Raw genomic sequence first — 15,676 nt, forward strand, 5'->3', positions numbered from 1 at the left:
TAAACACAGGAAAAGATGCCCATCACTAGCTGTTAGGGAAACACAAATTTCTCTACAATGAGATACAACTTTAGACCCATTAGGATGGCTAAAAATCTCGGAAAACAAGTGTTGTTGGGGGTGTGGTAAAATCAGAACACTGGTGCGCTGTTGGTGAGGATCTAAAATGGTGTAACCACTGCGGAAAACAGTACGCATTTCCTCTAAAGTTAAAAATAAAATTATTATATGATCCAGCAATTCCACTTCAGGGTAAATACCCAAAAGAATCGAAAGCAGGGTCTCAAAGAAGTGTTAATACCCCCATGTTCATAGCAGCACTATCCATAGTAGCTAAACCGTAGAAGCCGCCAAGTGTCCACCGACAGAGCAATGGATGAACAAAAGTGCTAGATACACACAGTAGAATATATTCAGCTCTAAAAAGGAAAATGACACCTGCTACAACGTGGATGAATCTTGAGGATGTGATGCTAAGTGACATAAACCAGGCACAAAAAGACAACTTCTGTGTGATTCCACTTAAATGAGGTACTGAGAGCAGTCAAAACTATAAATGCAGAAAATAGAAGAGTGGTTGTCACCATACAGGGGGGAGGGAATAACGGGGAGTTGGTGTTTATTGTGTTATTGTGAGCATAGGGTTTCAGTTTTACAAGATGAAGAGAGTCCTGGACTGGAGGGTGGTGATGGCTGCACAACAAGGTGAGTGCACTTTATATCATTAAGATTGTACACTTAAAACCAGTTACGAGGGATCCCCGGGTGGCGCAGCGGTTTGGCGCCTGCCTTTGGCCCAGGGCGCGATCCTGGAGACCCGGGATCGAATCCCACATCGGGCTCCCAGTGCATGGAGCCTGCTTCTCCCTCTGCCTGTGTCTCTGCCTCTCTCTCTCTCTCTGTGACTATCATAAATAAATAAAAAATTAAAAAAAAATAAATAAAACCAGTTACGATGGGCGGTGCACGTGGGTGGCTCAGCCGATTAAGTGTCTGAGTCTTGATTTTGGCTCAGGTCATGATCTCAGGGTTGTGAGATCAAGCCCCATGTCAGGCACCACACTGGGCATGGAGCCTACTTAAGATTCTCTCTCTCCCTCTGACCCTTCTCCACCCTTTCTGTCTCTGTCTCCAAACAAAAAAACAAGTTACTATGATAAATATGTGTATTTTACCACAATAAAAAAAATTTTTTTTAAGGAATAGAGATGATTGGAAATGGTAAATATCTGGGTAAGTATTTTTCTCATTTGCTAATCTCCTTAAAAGATAACGGTCAATTTAAAAGAAAAATACAACACTATTACGGAGCATCTAATACACACAGATAAAAATGTATGAAAACAATAGCACAAAGGCAGGGGGAAAATGCATCCTACACTGTACACTAAGTTGTATGATATTATTTGAAGACAGTGTGAAGCTAAGGAGGCGTGTTACAAACTGTAGAGCAACGATGAAACGTGAAACAAAGACGTATGGCTCCTAAGCCAGCAGTGGGGACGTTCAGTTAATACAAAGTCAGCAAAAGAGGGTGAAAAGTAACAAAGAGTAGATGTAAGTAAAACAAAAGAAAACAAGAAGCCTCTCCCGGCTGCCCTCTTCGGACATAAGGTCGTAAGTCCTTGGAGTGGCCCCAGCAGGGTTGGGCCTCCCCTCGGGGCTCAGGGGGCACGTCCAGGCCCTTCGGGTGCTCCCACCCAGCTCCTGGCCCCCTGGGGTGCTGGGCCTGGCCTCTCCCCGGGCCCACTGCCTCCCAGCCCTGCGCTGGCTCCCTGCTCCCCTGCCCGCAGAGGCTTGCTCTGACCGCTCCGTCTGACGTTGCCCCCCCTCCCCCGCCTGCGGCTCTGCCTCTAAGGATTCCCTTCAAAGCACCGATCACACGTGGAACTTTAAAAAACGAAGTGATCTGAGCACAGAGACTCTGCGGAAGGGCCGGCCTCGTCTCGACACACAGCCTCCCCGGGAGAGCCGCGGGAGAAAGGAGGGATGGCTCCCCGCGTGGCCGCTGCCTCCTGCTCCTCCGCCCCCAGGACCGCTGGGCTCTGCCCCGAGGCCTCCTCGTCTCCGGGCCGTGCTCCACCCCACACCACCCCCTCACCTGCTTGAGTCCGACAGGGCTGGTGCCGGGTCAGAGCCCGTCCCTGCACCCAGAGCCCCCTGGGAGGCCCCATCCCTGCCGCTGTCACCCTGCTGCTCATCTGGCCAGCGGCCCACCAGACGGCCCGCTCCCGGACGGCGGGACCGGGTGTGGCTCCCCTCCTGGCTTCGGCCTAGTGCTCCACAGCCTCTGCTCTATGGTCCAATGTACAGAAGATGAAGCAAGGCCGGGTGAGGGGGCATGGACTCCAGTCCCCCAGGAGGCCGCCCAGGACAGGGCTCCCGTACTGGCAACTTCTGATCCAAGACAAGCTCCCCTCTAGGGGGGAAAAGTGCCAGGCAGGCCCCCTCCTGGGGGCTGGGCTCCAGCCTTGTCACTTCAGAGTGGCCCTTCCCAGGCTTATCTGCCACTGTCACGGCTCTCTTGCCCAGGGCCCCGAGTTGGAGCTCCCAGCCCTCCGAATCAGGTGCCACGGGGCCCGGTTGTCACTGTTGGAGACCAGAAGCCCCCTTCTCCAGTCCGAGGGAGGGTTTGCTCAGCAAATCAATGGTGCAACAAGACATGGGGTGGGAGGGTGGGAGGGGCCCCTGGCTGAAGCTACTTGGGGGAAGCCATTTAGAGTCAGCAATATCCATCCGCATGCTGACAGCTAATGCACTCTTGCCCTTCAGAACGGTTCTCTTTTCATTAAAGTTGTCCCCATGGGGCCTCGGCTTGGCAACACTTTCCCAGCTGTTGGTCTGAGCTATTGCAAGCGCCCAAGTTGAAGAAAACGGCATGACTTTAAAAGTAATTCAGATGTTTTGTGAAATTTGACATTTCCCTGCTCCAAACTGGGGCTGGATTAGGCCCTGAAATCTGAGTTTGGGCACAGAATTTAGATTGTCTAGGTCATTGTTCAACACAGAAAACACAAGGCCACTCTGGCTCCATCACCCTGAGCTCTGGGACCTTGTGTCTCTGTGCCCCAGCCGTCCTCAAAGTGGGGCTAGTCGTGCCCGCCTCACAGAAGGTGTGGGGGCTGAAAGAGACCGGAGAACGTGAAACCCAGGACACCTGGGTGGCAGAGCGGTTGAGGGTCTGCCTTCGGCCTAGGGTGTGACCCCGGGGTCCTGGGATCGAGTCCCACATTGGGCTCCCCATAGGGAGCCTGCTTCTCCCTCTGCCTGTGTCTGTGTCTCTAATGAATAAATAATTAAGATTTTTTTTTTTTTAAAGAAAGAACGTGAAACCCTTAGCATAGAGTCTGGGGCTCATTCTGTGTTCCATAAACACGAGTAGTAGGGGTCGTTGATGTTTTTGACATTGAGGCGACGCGGGATAACGGAAAGGGGATCAACTTGGAAGTTGGGTATTTCATAGTGTGATTTTGCATTCAGGATTTCTCCGGGCCTCACTTTCTCCATCTCTAAAATGGGGTCAGAATGTCTACCCCACATTTCCGTTTTGATGGTTAAATAGAATCATGTCTATAAAGCGACTGGTGACCCGGCTTGTGGACTTGGTGGTCGGTACTTTAGAGATAAGTGGAACCAGGCCCAGGGAGGGCAATGTCATGCCCCAAGCCATGCAGGATGTGTTCTTGAAGGTGACCTCACTGGGGTTCTTACCCTAGAGGTCATGGGCCCCTGAAAGTTCCTTTTTTTTTTTTTTAAGATTTTTATTTATTTACTCATGAGAAACAGAGAGAGAGAGAGAGAGAGAGGCAGAGACACAGGCAGAGGGAGAAGCAGGCTCCCTGCAGGGAGCCCGAGGTGGGACTCGATCTTGGGTCTCCAGGATCACGCCTTGGGCCAAAGGTGGTGCTAAACTGCTGAACCACCCGGGCTGCCCCCACCGAAAGTTCCATGAGTGAGTCAGAGGGTCCCAGAAAGCAAATCGTGGAGTTTCTGTATATCACCTCTGGGGCAAGTGTCAACAGTTTTTGTCGGATTCTCCAAGGGGCCGTGGTCTCCAAAAGTTAAAAGAACCGCTGTTCTGATTGAACCCCCTTCACTTCACAGGTGGAGAAACCATGTCCCAGAGAAGGCAAAGCCACGGCAGGTTAGAGACAGGCCAGATTTCCACCGGGAACGAGGCCTCCCTCCTGCAGGGAGCCTGGGGGTGTCTGATGTGGGGGCACAGGATCCTCGGAAACAGTCCTGACCATGGCTCTGGGAAATTTCCAAACTCCCTTCACACCTGTCTGCCGATTTGCGTCCACACCCTTCTAGGTGCTGTTGCATCTCTGTTCCTAGGGGTTCTTGGGGTCAACCATGTTTTGGGGGGAACTTGGGCAGTGATCCTGCATTTTTGCAAGGTGTAGGGGCAGCCCCATGCTGTTCAACGGGCAGCATTTACTGACCACGTTGGGAGTGGGACAAGGGGGCAGGAGGGGGCTCCTGCTTGGGTGGCAGAGGATTCGGGGGGAGGCACCGGTTAGAAGGAGGTGGCGAGCGGGAAGTGCTTGTGGGGCCCTAGGGAGGGACAAGCCTCCAAGAAAGCAGGCTCGTGCCCGCTGCTCCCCTCCCCTGCCCATCACTCCCCTCCGCCACCCTTCACCCCCAGCCCTGTCCCGCAGGGTCCTGACTTGCTGACAAGAGTCTGGCACCTTCTGGCTTCGCTTGCTTTCAGTCGCCACCTGAGTTTCTGATCTGATCTCACATGTCTCTGCGGCCACCTAGGAATCTCGCCAAGGGCCCAAGGCAGGACGCACACGAGCCTTTGGTTTCCTGCTTCCACACTAGCCTGGGTTCCCCGCCTTAGCCCCCTCACGTTTTAATCCACAAAGCAGCTTCTGCAAATAATAGCACACACCACCAGGTTTGATTAATTAACTGCACGAAAATGATGGGGAACCAGTGAAGGAGATAATTATGCAAAAACAGAAAGTGTCAGATTTACTACGTGCGCTAGTTCTTTCTGCGTGCTGAGGGCTGAGGGGGGTGTTCTGGTTTCCCTGGAGCTGCTTGGGGAATGAGCTCCCCCGCCAGCAGCTCCTGCTCGGAAAAAGGTCAGGAGGGAGGCAGGAGATGGGACAGAGGCGGGGTGTGTGGGAGGGGGTGTGAGCAACGGGAACAGGACACACCTGATGAGAGGGACCGCAGGCCATTCCCAGGTGTGGTTGCTAAAGGAGCCCTTCTGGGCCAGCCCTAATCCTTTGGGGGTGTTGGTGCCATAAAGCCCTTTGCTCCATTTCTTCTCTGTCCCATCCTACTTCTCCCTGCCTTACGCCATCCGTCCTCCCCCTGGAAGGGTAGACCCGGGGTTGAGGTGGAAGTAGGGAGAGCAGACATTCTGGCCCAGTTCCCCGACCTGCTTGGGCCGGCCCTCGGGGATAGAGGAGTTTCTGGGGGTGCGTGAGGCCCCCCTGCCTCCAGGCTGTGGGGATCATGGGGGTGGGATCTCACTGATTCCCAGTAGCTCCATCTTTCTATGGGGAGGCCTGGCCCAGAGCAGGACTGGGGAGCACCTGACCCCCCCCCCCCCGGCATCCCCGGGGAATACCCCACCACCCTCCATCCCTGGCCCAGTCTACAGTGCCCGTTTGCCCCTCACTGTGGTATCTGGAGGTCTTGGGGTGCACCTTCGTCCCTTCTCCCTGGAGGCCCAGCTGGGTGGGGTGCCCAGGCATGCCGACCCACCTCCTGCCCGCCTCGGCATCGCGGTAGTCCTCGATGGCCAGCCGGAGCTTGCGCCGGTGCAGGGAGCTGCACACGCCCAGACCCAGCTCCAGGTCTTCGTCACTCAGGCTCAGCAGCATCTGCTCCCCAGGAAGGTGAGGACTGAGCGCCCAGAGGGAACGTGTGCGGTGGGCGCCCGAGACCCCTAGGACCTGCTGCTGGCTGCGGCTGAGCCCGGAGGGGTCTGTTAGCATGAGGCTGGGGCCCAGCACCCGCCTGTCTCCCTGCACATCCTTCTCTGGGGTCCACGCAGAGCACTTGGTGCATCCCTGCTCCAGGAGGTGGGAGGAATCACATCCTGACCAAAAGAGCCCTCTGGCCAGTCCTGCCCTCCTCCAGCCGGGTACGGGAGGGTGAGACCCAACTTAAAGACGCAGAGGCCCAGGCTCGGAGGGCTACGAGCCTTGCCAGGGAGATGCGATGATTTACTGGGGACACTGGGGCCTGAGGCCAGTTCAGCTGGCTCCTGGAACACGGCTCCTCCTGGGGCCGTGGGGTGGGGTGGGGTGGGGGGTGGAGCAGGCCAGCTCGGGGTTGGTAACGGTCACAGGAGGGAGATGCGCGCTGGGATCCCGGAGGCGCCCTACCTTCCCGCTCTTCACGTTCTCCGCACAGGCCTTGACGTACATGGGCATGGCCATGACCACCTCCAGCCAGGCCTGGACGGTGCCGGCCTTCCAGTGGGACATGGGGGTGGTCCTGACCAGCTCCACCTGCTGCAGCCGGTCCATCTGCTCCTCGCCCTCCGACAGGCTGAGGCTCTGCCTCGTGGGGCTGCACTGGCTGTCCGAATCTGCAACACACAAGCGGGAGCTGCTGGGGAGACGGGTGGGGGCTGCGGGGGGTGGGGGGGCTGCAGGGAGGGGGACGGGTGCAGGGCCTAGGCAGGCCGGGCGCAGGGGGAGGGCAGGGCGTCTTCCCCACGCATTTCTTCTCTCCAAAGTCAACGGGCTCCTGTTCCGTTTTTTTTTGCCGCCCCTCCCCCATTACAAAAGCAATCGGTCCCCGCCCCCCCAACAGAAGAACTGGGTCTTAAAAACTTAATCCAGGAAAGGATGAAAATAAACCAGAAAGTGAAAGTCGCCCCAGATCCCACGCCACCCGGAGACAGCAGCTGTTAGTTGTAGTTAAATAGTCTTTGGGATACACAGATGCCCACGCTCACGAACACACACAGACCCACGCGCAGACACGGTGCTCCCCGCTGCGCGATGTTCCCATTTACCCCGCGGGGGGCCATCCCCCCACCTCCGGGGAGATCTGTGGTTTCCTTCCACAGCACCGCGGGATGCCTCAGGGGATGCTTTGTACTCTATGTCGCCTGCCTCCTACTGACGGGCATGGGTTGTCCCCGTTTCTCGCTATTGTGAACGACGCAGCGCAGTCATCTCCGGGCAGCTGGGTGACAGCCGGGTGACTTATTTCCTTAGGATAAACGGAGCCTCGGCTCCACTCATTACTGCACCCACACCTGTTTCCAGAGGAGCCCCCCATCGACGAAAATGTTAATCCCCCTGCATTTCCCAGCCCGACTCTTCCGTCCGTGGTGGGTAACAGCACCTGACGAACGGGTCAGGTTCAGGCTACAGAGACTTGACCGAGACAGAGAGAGAGGGAGAGAGGGAGAGAGAGAGAGAGTCTCTTTCTCTAAAGCAGGGTTACAGACAAACACCCACGCAAACCCACTACCACGAGAAATGACAAGTATTAAAAAAAATAATAAGCCTGGTGAGAAAGGACCCTGGCGATACTGTTACATTAGAAATGATCATGACGATGTAAAAAAAAAAAAAAAAAAAAAAAAGGCTTGTCCATCAAATTGGCCACGTGGTTACAAATCTGCGTGCGAAGTCCCTGAGCTCGGGTGCCGGGAAGGATGAGGTTACTCTCCTCTTGCTGTACTTGTGTGTCTCATCAAAGTTCCATGACAAACATGTACAAATTTTTAACAAAAATTGGAGAAATTAAATAGGAAGCGGTATAAGTGGTTATTGAGGGGAGGTTGAATGATGAGCAATGCCTCATTCGTGTTATTGGAACATAGGTGCTTAATGAGCAGTGCGTCACTGGGGAATATTTTTGACAATAATCTAATCGCCAAGTGAAGAAGGACAGGTCACGACAGCAGGTGCATCGTCGGCCCAGCTGCCTTTTCGAGGTGATGTGGACAGGAGTACACGACGGAGAGCTCTAATTGTGTGTGCATGCGTATACGTGGGCATTGACACGTATAAAATACTAGTTGGGATAAATGTTTAAAGCCTGCGTGCAGAAAGGGGTGACGGGTTAATTGCATGTGAACGTGTGTGTGTGATCGTTTTGTGCCCGTGTGAGTGTGCGAGCGTATTTGCACGTGTGTGCCTGCTTTCCTGTTTCCCACGTTTCCTGCAGCGAGGTATGCTATTTTTGAGGTGTATTTATTTTCTAAATGGAGAAACGCAGCCTAGAAATCTTTTTCGAGTTACGACGAGTCCGCTCTCCCCGGTGCCTTCACCCCTCCCCGGCCCTCGTCATGTAGACTCTTTGCAAACAACTCCGTCAGCTTGGGGACCACGCACACAGCCCGCTCTGCCAACACCTTTCTCCCCAAGGCCGCGAGCCTCTACCTGGTAAGCCCAGAGCCCCCCCGGAGCATGCAGCGGGTGGGCAGGAGGATGCCGCCCAGGCGGAGCCACCTGACTCGGGGTGGGCAGCCCTCAGGCCTCATGCCCCGGTTTCCAGCACCATAAGATTGGCTCGGTGGTGCTCCCTGCCACCTGCGTCCTCCCCTGGGCTGCTCTGGGGCCTCAGTGACTGGGGATGCTGGGGCCTGTCTATGCCAGATGGGGAGGGCTTGAGAAGCTCCTGGAACATCATCGCGTTTCCCTTCTCGGGTGGGAGGAGGCCTCTTCCCTGCCCCCAGGGAAACGGCAGATGGGCACGGAGCTCCGTGCAGGTCGCCAGCCTGAGCACACGTTGCCATGACGCCCGGGAATGCGGGAACAGAAGCCTCCTCTGCAGCCCTGTCTGGGGCCCCTGAGTTTCCGCTCATCGCCAGCCTAGGTGTCCCTCCCGCTGGTCCCTGGCTCCGCAGGGCAGGCTTGGCTTGCAGGGATTGGGCCCTGCAGGTGTGAACCCTGGGCACGCCGCGGGGGTGTCCTCCCGGGTGGGACAGAGCCGAGAATCACTGTGCTATTCCTGTTGCTGAGCCGCGTCTCTGTCACACACTTCCGGGAAGGTGAGAGACGAACATCACTCCTCCTCGTCGTATCTGGGTACCTGAAGTTCTAAGACACAGCCCGTGATGTCCACTTGGACTGGGCCTGTGGAAAGAGGTTTTGGAGTTGAGCAGACGTCGGCTCTGGGCCAATTTCTTGACCTCCTGAAGCCTCTGTTTTCCCATCTATAACATGGGTATAACGATCCTACTGTCTACCTCCCCGGTTAATGACTCATGAACTCCGCACGGGAAGCAATGGTAGGCCACTGGGTACTTGCCTCAGCCCCACTGCCTTCCTGGGGTGAACTTGGCTTGAGTTCAGCTCAGGAGCTTAGGGGTCCCACTTGGGGTCAAGCCCACCGGGGCCAAAACGCATCGTCCCAGCAGGACGCGGGCCTGGTCCGGGTGGGAGAGGCCGGGCTCCCCTCGAGGAGAGGGGCGGGCTCGTGGGTCCCAGGCCCGGGGGGGGGGGCGGGGGCAGCGCGTGGCTGGGCCTCCCCAGGGAAAGGAGGAAGGAAGGAGAAGGGAGGCCCCGAGAGTCAGAGAGAGACTCAAAGAGCAGAAGCCTTCAGGAGAGAAGCAGCGCCCCAGGAACGACAGGTGTGCAAATACTTGGGGGTCATTCTGCAGCTCGCGGGCCCGGCCGCTGAGGAGAGCCGGCTGTCCTCACCTGTCGTCACCTGCGGGTGGCGGGTGGCGGGTGGCGGGTGGCATCTGGCTCAAGCATGCGGGAGGCCCAGCTGGGCTCCTAGGAACAAACCACGCCTTTGCCACCGCACCACCTCCGCCCCCCTCCGCCCTCGCCCGCAGGACTGAGCCCCATGACAACGCTGCAGAAGGCCCGACGGGGCGGGGGGCGTCTTTGGGGTCGTAAACCATTAATTAAAGGCAACTTCCAAAATGCAGGCATCACGGGCCCAGGTTTTCTGTCTGGGGTTCCATCAGTCCTGGCTTTTATTCCCCTCTGTCTCAGCCCTGACGGGGGGAGTAGCTCCCATGTCGAGTCAGGAGGGGAGGCGGGCCGGCCGGGCCCCTGGCAGAGGCCGAGGGGGTTCCATCTGGATCCTTCCGGGATCCTTCTGGGTCCGGAAGAAGAGGTTCTATGTTCTCCTGCCAGGTGGATATTGTCTGGTCCCGAGAGCCTGAAATATTTCTTCTCCGGTCTGTCACACAAAATCCTGTTCAGAAACCTTCGGGTTCTGAGGTCGGCGCGGGAGTGGAGAGGCCGGGGCCTGACTGCTGGCCCTTCCATTGCTCTTGGGGAAGAGTCTGGAATGTGCTCAGCCTCACCGTTGCCATCTGTGAAACGGGAAGACAGTAAAGTCTAACGTCACAGGCCTAGGTGAGGCTGAGCGAGGGGATGGACGCTGCTCACGGTGCCCTGCCTGGTGTCCCGCACGGAGCGGGGGCCTCCGCCCTCTGCAGCCTCACAGCTCGCACACCCCACACCGGCTCCGGCCTGCGAGGAGCTACACACGGCACGTGGCTGTCGAGCACCTGCTCCGTGGCTTGCCCACACTGAGAAGAACCTACAGTATGGAATACATGCTGAATTCTGGAGACTTTGTCCAAAAAAAAAAAAAAAAAGAAGAAGAAGAAGAAGAAGAAGAAAACATAATCTCAAGAATTTTTATGTGGATCGCATATTGAAACGACAATATTTGTGGTAACTACACATTACATCACCTAGTTGTTAAAATCCGTTCCACCCGTTTTTACGGGTAGGTCTCCTAGAAAATCTAAAATGACATATGTGGCTCACGTGAGCCTCTTCCTGCACCGAGCTGGATTAGACGGAAGGTTTTGTTTGTTTTCCCTTCGCCTTTCCCCCCCTTCTGTTGGTGTGGAAATGAGGGAGGCACCTGATTTCTCTGCTTTGGGGTCAGTGGTTCTCAAAGTGCGGCGCCAGCAGCACCTGGGGACTTGTTAGCGATGCAGATTCTAGGATCCCACCCCGGAGTTCCTGGGGCAGTGGCTCTGAGGGCTGGGGTCCAATAATCTGTATTTTAACAAGTCCCCGCCCAAGGTGTTTCTGATACACGCCAACTTCTAGAACCACTCTTTATTAGCTACCCTTGAAAACTTACCGTGCGTATTTGACTTAACAAAACCTACGGTTGAACAGGATCTTAATGCTCTGCCCTAAATAGTAAGTTATTTGAACATTCTGATCACCCCTTCTGACTTACCACCTACCGTGTCCATTATTTTAATTCTGTCCTTTTGGGGAAAAATAAAACCCCACAATTTTAGACACTGTCGTCATGATGATTTTTATCCTGATAATATTTGCTTAAAATAATTTCCCTGCACGTTAATCACGGTGTTCACCACTCTTCTTGCGTCTCAGACCTAATGTCTAGGATGATTTTTCTTATTCCTGGAGAACATGATTTGAAAGTTCCTCTGATGAAGAGTATTTTCTGGGGGGTAAGCTCCTACAGCTTTTGTTTATCTGAAAAAAGCCTGTGTTTCCCCCTCGTCCTTCAAAGAGCTTTGCTGGGCACACAGTTGTAGGTCTACGGTCATTTCTTTCCGGCACCTGGAGGACGTTGCGCCAACACCGATTTCTGGCTTCCTTTTTGCTAAAGAGAAGGCAGCTGCCAGTCCAATTGTTCTTTCGTTAGCTCCTTTTAAGATTTTTCTCTTTGTCTTTGGGGTTCTGCAGCTTCATTACGATGGGGCTACCTGTGGATTTCTTCTTATTTTGACTGATTTAAATTGAGCTTCCTTCCTGTATCTCTCGGTTGATTTTTGGAATATCCTCAACCATCATCTCTTAAAATATTGCCTCTTCTCCATTCTCTCTTTGCTCTCCTTCTGGGATTGGTCTTTCTAATTCTATCTTCCCTCTCTCGTAAGCTGGTGCTGTCCACCAGAGATTCCTGTGATGGTGGAGATGCTAGATCATCTGCACGGTGTGTTATGGCAGACAGAAGCCACGTATGACTGCGAACACTCAAAATGTGGCCAGTGTACCCGGGGAACTGACCCTAAAACCTTATTGAATTTTAATTAATCCAACTACTGATTTACATCGCCACATGTGGCTAGCGGCTGTTGCATGGTGGACCAGGAAGCCCTGATTTCTCATGGTTTCCAACAACTTATTTCTCTGCATTGCAATCTGGTAATTTCCTTTGACCTATTTTCCATTTTTAAAATTCTCTCTTCAGCAGCTTATTCTTCTGTTTAGTCCATCCTCGGATTCTATTTTATTTTATTTATTTTTTTTCCACACCAGGCGTGGAGCCCAACGAACGCTTTGAACTCACAACCCTGAGATCAAGCCCAGAGCTAAGATCAAGAGTCAGATGCTTCACTGCCTGAGCCACCCAGGCACCCCTGGATTTTATTCTTTTAATGTTACTCACTGTATACTTCCAAAGGTTCTAGTTGGTTCTTTTTACCTGGTCTTTTCATATTAGTCTCTTGTTTGCTCATGTTTATGACTTTGTGTTAAATTTTTTAAAGTTTTACATACATATTAGCTTATATTTGATATTGGTAATTACTGTATCTGAAAAGCCCTTGGAGGGTCTACATCTGCTGTATTTTTCTGTGGACTCTCATGCATGCGGAGCTCACATTTGATCTTCTGGGAATCTCTGAGTCTGAACAGCAAATGCTTTCCTCCAGAGAGGATTTCTGTGATCCGCCAGGGGGGTGGGGGTGGGTGGGGGGATGGCACCTGATAGCAGGGACCATCTCAATCCTGTTAGGATGACCTGGAGAACGAGAGACCACTTTGTCACACCCCAGCGTTTACTTCCCTGTTCACAGTCCTGACATCAGCATCTGCCCCCAGGACAGACCCCGGTTTTCATACTTGGTTTTCGCTCACTATTTCTCTGCTCCCATTCTGGTCTTAGCTCATGAACTTTTAGTTTTGGATGGGGGCAGCGTGGGGATTTCCCTTACTTTTGGTGAGGCCAGAGATTAACATTAAAAACTATGTTTTATTTTATTTATTTATTTATTTATTTATTTAATTATTATTATTTTTTAATATATTTTATTTTAGATTTGGTGGTTTGGCCCGAGAGGACATCCCCTTGCTGTGTGCACAGTCCACCCTGTGCTCTTCACATTCTGCTAGTGCATGGGTCTGTCCATCTGCCCTGCCACAAAGGGAGTTCCAAGGTCAGGGGTCAAGTCTATCCCTCTCTTTATCACCCAGGCCTGCTTCATGGTGATGCCACCATTAAAAGACCAAGTTATGGGAAAGGGATAGTCAATAGTTTTTTTGTTTTTGTTTTGTTGTCATTGTTTTAATTTGAATCTTCCCGGGGACCTCTTGTGCTCAATATCCATCACTGTCTCCCTGGATAAAGCCCAAGCTCTTCGCATGACAAGGCTGGGTGTGACCCAGCCCTTTGCCGACTTCTCAGTGGCACACACCACCCCCCCACCGCACTTTCCAGCACTCCTGGTCCCCTCTCCCCTCTCGAATCAGTCACGCCTGCTGCTCTCTGCCTGGAAGCACCCAGCTGCAGGCTGCTCTGCTTGGCGAACGCCTATGAAGTCTGCAGGCTCTATCAAAATGTCACCTCTTCCCAGGACCCCTTCTCTGGTCCCCTGGTGTCGGCCGGTCACCACTCCCTGCAGCACATGCGTGTCCACGCCTCCACTCCACATGCATGTACTCACAGTACTCTCATTAATCCAGGTGCTGTTCTTGCCTGCACTTCTCACAGCTGACATTAATGAACGGCCATGGGATTATTTGGTGAGTGTGCCCCCCGCTAGGATGTAGACCCCATAAGGACAGGCGCAAGGCCCTCTTTTGCTCCCCAGATATCCCTGACATCTAGCACGGCCTCAACCTCTGCCGATCTCTGTGGTGTAAACTCACCCACCTCGGCCTGTGTCAGTGACCAACGAGAGGCCACGGGGTGTGGAGCCGGGACCCAGTTTGGGAGCCTGTATGAGCCAGAGCTGCCCACTACTGCCTGGACAGAAGGCACCCGTAGGTTTTCCTTAAAAGAAAGTGAGCAGGGAGGGGAGGCGGTGAGGAGGAGGGAGCAGGCCTCTCGTCTCCTTCACACCTCCTTTCCCGCCACATCCAACTGCTTGCAGGCCCTCAAATGCACCACCACCCAGGCTCATTCCTTTTTCTTGGCTGATGGCAGGGGCTCTGAGCCTCAGCACTACTGAATGGCATTGGGGACCAGCTTTCTTTGTCGTGCAAGCTGCCCTGCTGAGGGGAGGATGTTTAGGAGCACACCCAGCCTCTGTACCCTGTATGCCTGCAAGCCCGCGGCGCAGCTGCCCCCAGTGCCCCGTCCTCCTGTTCTCAGCCTGCCCCACTCGGGCTGCCAGCTCTGGTCAACACTCACCCCCTCGGGCCGTGGCAGGCAGCCCCGGCACCACTTCTCCAGCCAGAAGCTGAATTCTCATTTTTAAAATGAGAATTTTAAAAGGTGGTTTTTAAAAGGGTGGCTCAGTGGTTCAGCGCCTGCCTTTGGCCCAGGGCATGATCCTGGAGTCCTGGGATCAAGTCCCGCGCCAGGATCCCTGCCCTGCATGGAGCCTGCTTCTCCCTCTGCCTGTGTCTCTGCCTCTCTCTCTCTATCATAATAAATAAAATCTTAAAAAAAATACTGCATTATGACATGAGAAAGTAACGTTTTACAGCCCGACAACCGTCACTGCATTGGATGGAGATGCTTCGCTGCGGCCTCAGCCTCAGCTCCAGTGAGCTCTGTGTCAAAGGCAGACCCTGGCGTGCCCAATCTGACAACATGGTTTCAAAGGGCATCAAGTCACTGGGCGTGTAGCTGCGGGAGTGACAGCAGGACCCAGGGGGAGGGGGTGCTGCCCACCTACAACACCCTGTCCCCAACACCCAGTGGGCCCTGGGGGGCCTTGAGCTGAAAAGCTGACCGTGCTCCTGCCCCCACATGTCCCTTAAAGTCCACGACACCACGAAGCACACAGAGAGGCCCAACAGAGCTACTTTACGTGTTCAGAGAAAATGTCACATTCCTTTGTTTCCCCTCAGTTTTGGTGCCACTGTCTGGCAAGGGCCTAAGCTTGTGCTCACTGTATCTGTCTCCTGGCCCAACAGGACCCCTGGCCCCAGCCTCAGGGGACATCCTGCCCCGGTCACCGTGTCCCACCAGCCCCTTGGAAGCAGGGAGTCCAACCCCTGGAGCTGGCAAGGCTCCACCCACTCTGTGCTCATTTCCCGGGTGGACGCCTGGCAACTATTTCCTGAGTTTACAGACTTAGGGGCAAGATATGAAGAAGAGGCCCAGGGAAGGCAAGCCTTCTGCTACGCAGTGACAACTACGGCCTGCTTAAAAAATATACACAGCAACGCTCCTCCTCGTTAACCCGTCCTTGTGCTGAACGGTGCCCACATTTGGGAAGTCCTTCTTAGTCTGCAATTGGAATTTCTTTGCTCTTTCATTTACGTGAGGGGCACATGCAGCTGGGGGCCGGCCTCTGCCTGCATTCCTGCCGCCTGTCCTCTCTCCCCACACATTTTCCTGGCTGGCTTTTCCGCTGCTGCGTGGGACTGGAAGGTGAAGCAGGGGGGATCTTTGAGAGGAGGCTGTGGGCTGAATGACTCTGCTCCTGGTGTCCCCGTGGAGATAGTGCGAGTCTGCATCTCTATGCCTCTTGGAGGCGAGGCTGGAGCTATGGGTTGCTGTGGGCTGTGGGGGCCCAGCTGTGCCCCGGGGTCCCTTAGCAGATTTTCAGCCTCTT

General features: G+C 54.2%; 1 protein-coding gene across 10 annotated transcripts in view; it reads right to left on the minus strand.

Moving 5' to 3' along the window:
* The window catches only part of KAZN (kazrin, periplakin interacting protein), a 1,010,042-nt gene that overhangs the window by 14,487 nt on the left and 979,879 nt on the right, over positions 1-15,676 (minus strand). For 9 of the 10 annotated variants that reach the window (XM_077899551.1, XM_077899552.1, XM_077899555.1 and 6 more), the window contains 2 exons: positions 6,351-6,556; positions 5,725-5,843 (listed from right to left, as the gene is read on the minus strand). In XM_077899551.1, the coding sequence (XP_077755677.1) occupies positions 5,725-5,843; positions 6,351-6,556 (325 nt within the window). Of the gene's footprint in view, positions 1-5,724; positions 5,844-6,350; positions 6,557-15,676 lie in introns of those variants that run through there. The other variant, XR_013380757.1, reaches the window with a different exon arrangement.

Source organism: Canis aureus, chromosome 5 (assembly GCF_053574225.1).
Source record: "Canis aureus isolate CA01 chromosome 5, VMU_Caureus_v.1.0, whole genome shotgun sequence".
Classification (NCBI taxonomy): domain Eukaryota; kingdom Metazoa; phylum Chordata; class Mammalia; order Carnivora; family Canidae; genus Canis; species Canis aureus.